At 59.0% G+C, this 3,887-nt stretch overlaps 1 protein-coding gene across 1 annotated transcript in view; it reads right to left on the reverse strand.

Annotated features, from left to right (window-relative positions):
• Nucleotides 1–627: 627 nt before the first annotated feature.
• Nucleotides 628–3,887, reverse strand: part of LOC144611230 (calcium-binding protein 5-like) — an 11,128-nt gene continuing 7,868 nt past the window's right edge. The window contains exons 2-4 of the mRNA XM_078430273.1: nt 3,651–3,760; nt 2,494–2,641; nt 628–709 (exon numbers count right to left, since the gene is read on the reverse strand). Of these exons, the coding sequence (XP_078286399.1) occupies nt 684–709; nt 2,494–2,641; nt 3,651–3,760 (284 nt within the window). The 3' untranslated portion in view covers nt 628–683. The remainder of the gene's footprint in view (nt 710–2,493; nt 2,642–3,650; nt 3,761–3,887) is intronic.

Consider the following 3,887-nt stretch of genomic DNA (forward strand, 5'->3'; position numbering starts at 1 on the left):
CCCACCCCTGGAATCTCCTTGCTGGCTCCTCATCCCCCTCTCTGGAGGGGTCTCCCCTCAGGCTCCCACTCTCCCTCCCCTAGGGTCCCCTCTCCCTTGGGATCTCCCGCTCTCTCACTCTCTCTCCCCACGGGCTCCCCACTCTCGTCCCACTCCCTTTCCCACCGCCCCCCCATTCACAGTCTCTCCCCCTCCCTGGGTTGCAGTAGCCCCAGGGAGAAACCGTTCCCAAAGTAAAGAGGCCAACAGTCCACAATTCCACAGTAAACAGTGCTTTAATAAAAGGGCAAACATAACGAATAACAGGTTGCAACCCGCTGAGAGAGAGAGAGAGAGAGAGAGAAAGAGAGAGAGAGAGAGGGAGAGAGACAGAGAGAGAGAGAGAGAGAGAGAGAGAGACTGGTCAGTGTACGGATATCCCCCTGAGAGAGAGAGAGAGAGAGACACCGGTCAGTGTATGGATATCACCCTGAGACAGAGAGAGAGAGAGAGACCGGTCAGTGTACGGATATCCCCCGGCCCCCCGTCTCTCTGCCCCTCACTGCGTCTCCTCTGTCTACTGTGTCTCCCACTGTCTCTTTCTCTCTCTCTCTCTCTCTGTCTTCCCCGCCCCCCCCCCCCCCCCCCTTGAGGAACAAACACATCCACATAATAAGACGTTGTCGCTGGTCTGTGGGGTCCAGTCAGCGAGACATCATACGGACAAATTCTGTGGAAGGAGGGCAGAGGGTTAGAATCCAGTCTCCCGTCTCCCCCCCTCAATCTGGATCACGTGCAGGCAGAGGCGATCAGTTTCACGGCATCGTGTTCGGCACGGACATTGTCGGCCGAAAGACCAGTTCACAAGTTTGCGAGGATTCACAAGGATGTAGCCAGGACTCGAGGGGCTTGAGCTACAGGGAGAGGTTGGGGGGAGGCTGGGACTCGACTCCTTGGAGCGCAGGAGGATGAGGGGCGATCTTATAGAGGTGTACAAGACCACGAGGGGAATAGATCGGGTAGACGCACAGAGTCTCTTGCCCAGAGTAGGGGAATCGAGGACCAGAGGACATGGGTTTAAGGTGAGGGGGGGGGGGAACCTGAGGGGCAACTTTCCCACACAGAGGGTGGTGGGTGTATGGAACGAGCTGCCGGAGGAGGTAATTGAGGCTGGGACTATCACAACGTGTAGATGGGGCATGTTGGTCGGTGTGGGCAGGTGGGACTAGTGTAGATGGGGCATGTTGGTCGGTGTGGGCAGGTGGGACTAGTGTAGATGGGGCATGTTGGTCGGTGTGGGCAGGTGGGACTAGTGTAGATGGGGCATGTTGGTCGGTGTGGGCGGGTGGGACTAGTGTAGATGGGGCATGTTGGTCGGTGTGGGCAGGTGGGACTAGTGTAGATGGGGCATGTTGGTCGGTGTGGGACTAGTGTAGATGGGGCATGTTGGTCGGTGTGGGTGGGTGGGACTAGTGTAGATGGGGCATGTTGGTTGGTGTGGGCAGGTGGGACTAGTGTAGATGGAGCATGTTGGTCGGTGTGGGACTAGTGTAGATGGGGCATGTTGGTCGGTGCGGGCAGGTGGGACTAGTGTAGATGGGGCATGTTGGTCAGTGTGGGCAGGTGGGACTAGTGTAGATGGGGCATGTTGGTCGGTGTGGGACTAGTGTAGATGGGGCATGTTGGTCGGTGTGGGCAGGTGGGACTAGTGTAGATGGGGCATGTTGGTCGGTGTGGGTGGGTGGGACTAGTGTAGATGGGGCATGTTGGTTGGTGTGGGCAGGTGGGACTAGTGTAGATGGGGCATGTTGGTCGGTGTGGGACTAGTGTAGATGGGGCATGTTGGTCGGTGTGGGACTAGTGTAGATGGGGCATGTTGGTTGGTGTGGGCAGGTGGGACTAGTGTAGATGGGGCATGTTGGTCGGTGTGGGACAAGTGTAGATGGGGCATGTTGGTCGGTGTGGGCAGGTGGGACTAGTGTAGATGGGGCATGTTGGTCGGTGCGGGCAGGTGGGACTAGTGTAGATGGGGCATGTTGGTCGGTGTGGGACTAGTGTAGATGGGGCATGTTGGTTGGTGTGGGCAGGTGGGACTAGTGTAGATGGGGCATGTTGGTCGGTGTGGGACAAGTGTAGATGGGGCATGTTGGTCGGTGTGGGCAGGTGGGACTAGTGTAGATGGGGCATGTTGGTCGGTGTGGGCAGGTGGGACTAGTGTAGATGGGGCATGTTGGTCGGTGTGGGCAGGTGGGACTAGTGTAGATGGGGCATGTTGGTCGGTGTGGGCAGGTGGGACTAGTGTAGATGGGGCATGTTGGTCGGTGTGGGCAGGTGGGGACTAGTGTAGATGGGGCATGTTGGTCGGTGTGGGCAGGTGGGACTAGTGTAGATGGGGCATGTTGGTCGGTGTGGGCAGGTGGGACTAGTGTAGATGGGGCATGTTGGTCGGTGTGGGCAGGTGGGACTAGTGTAGATGGGGCATGTTGGTCGGTGCTGGGTGACTCTGACTCTGACCTTCGAAGTCGACTGTGCCATCCCCGTTGATGTCCACCTCTCTCACCATCTCCTCCATCTCACGTCCCGACAGCTGCTCACCCAGCAGCTTCTGCATGGCCTGCCGCAGTTCCACAATGGTGATCTCCCCATCGCCATTAGCATCGAACTGTGGGGGGAGGGTCACAAAATCCATCACACTCCCCCCCATGGAGAAACTTCACCCTCAGTTATCCACACAGGGCCCACACACACACTGCCCCATCACCCACACTCCCACAACCCTCCCCCACACACACACACACACACACACACACTCCCCCATCACCATCTCCCCACACTCCCCCCTCACACACACACTCCCCCCCCTCACACACACACCCCCCCCACACACACTCCTCCCCACACACACTCCCCCCTCACACACACACACTCCCCCCACACACACACACACTCCCCCCCACACTCACACTCCCCCCCCCACACACACACACTCCCCCCACACACACACACTCCCCCATCACCATCTCCCCACACTCCCCCCTCACACACACACTCCCCCCCCCTCACACACACACCCCCCCCACACACACTCCTCCCCACACACACTCCCCCCTCACACACTCCCCCCCCACACACACACACACAACACACACTCCCCCCCACACACACACACACTCCCCCCCACACACACACTCCCCCCCCACACACACACACACACACACCCCCACACACACACACTCCCCCCCACACCCACACTCCCCCCTCACACACACTCCCCCCACACACACACACACCCCTCACACACACACACTCCCCCCCACACACACACACTCCCCCCACACACACACACTCCCCCCCACACACACACACACTCCCCCACACACTCACACACACGCACACACTCCCCCCTCACACACACACACACACTCCCCCCTCACACACACACTCCCCCATCACCATCTCCCCACACTCCCCCCTCACACACACACACTCCCCCACACACACGCACACCCCTCACACACACACACTCCCCCATCACCATCTCTCCCCACACTCTCCCCCTCACACACACACACACCCATCACCGACTCTCCCCACACCCCACACTCTCCCCTCTCACACACACTCCCCATTCCCTCACACACACACACTCCCCCATCACCGTCCCTCCGCACCTCTCTGAACGCATCTCGGAGTTCCTTCATTCCGATCATCCCGGCTGTTTCTGCCAGTAGTTTGGGAGTCATGATCTCCACAAAGTCCTCAAAGTCCACTCGCCCACCAACTGTGCCAACACACGATGCCCCTCCATTACACAGAGCTTACCCGCGGTGGCACGCACTGCCACCAACTGTGCCAACACACGATGCCCCTCCATTACACAGCAATGTGCCAACACACGATGCCCCTCC

This window comes from Rhinoraja longicauda, chromosome 39, assembly GCF_053455715.1.
Source record: "Rhinoraja longicauda isolate Sanriku21f chromosome 39, sRhiLon1.1, whole genome shotgun sequence".
NCBI classification, from domain to species: Eukaryota; Metazoa; Chordata; class Chondrichthyes; order Rajiformes; family Arhynchobatidae; genus Rhinoraja; species Rhinoraja longicauda.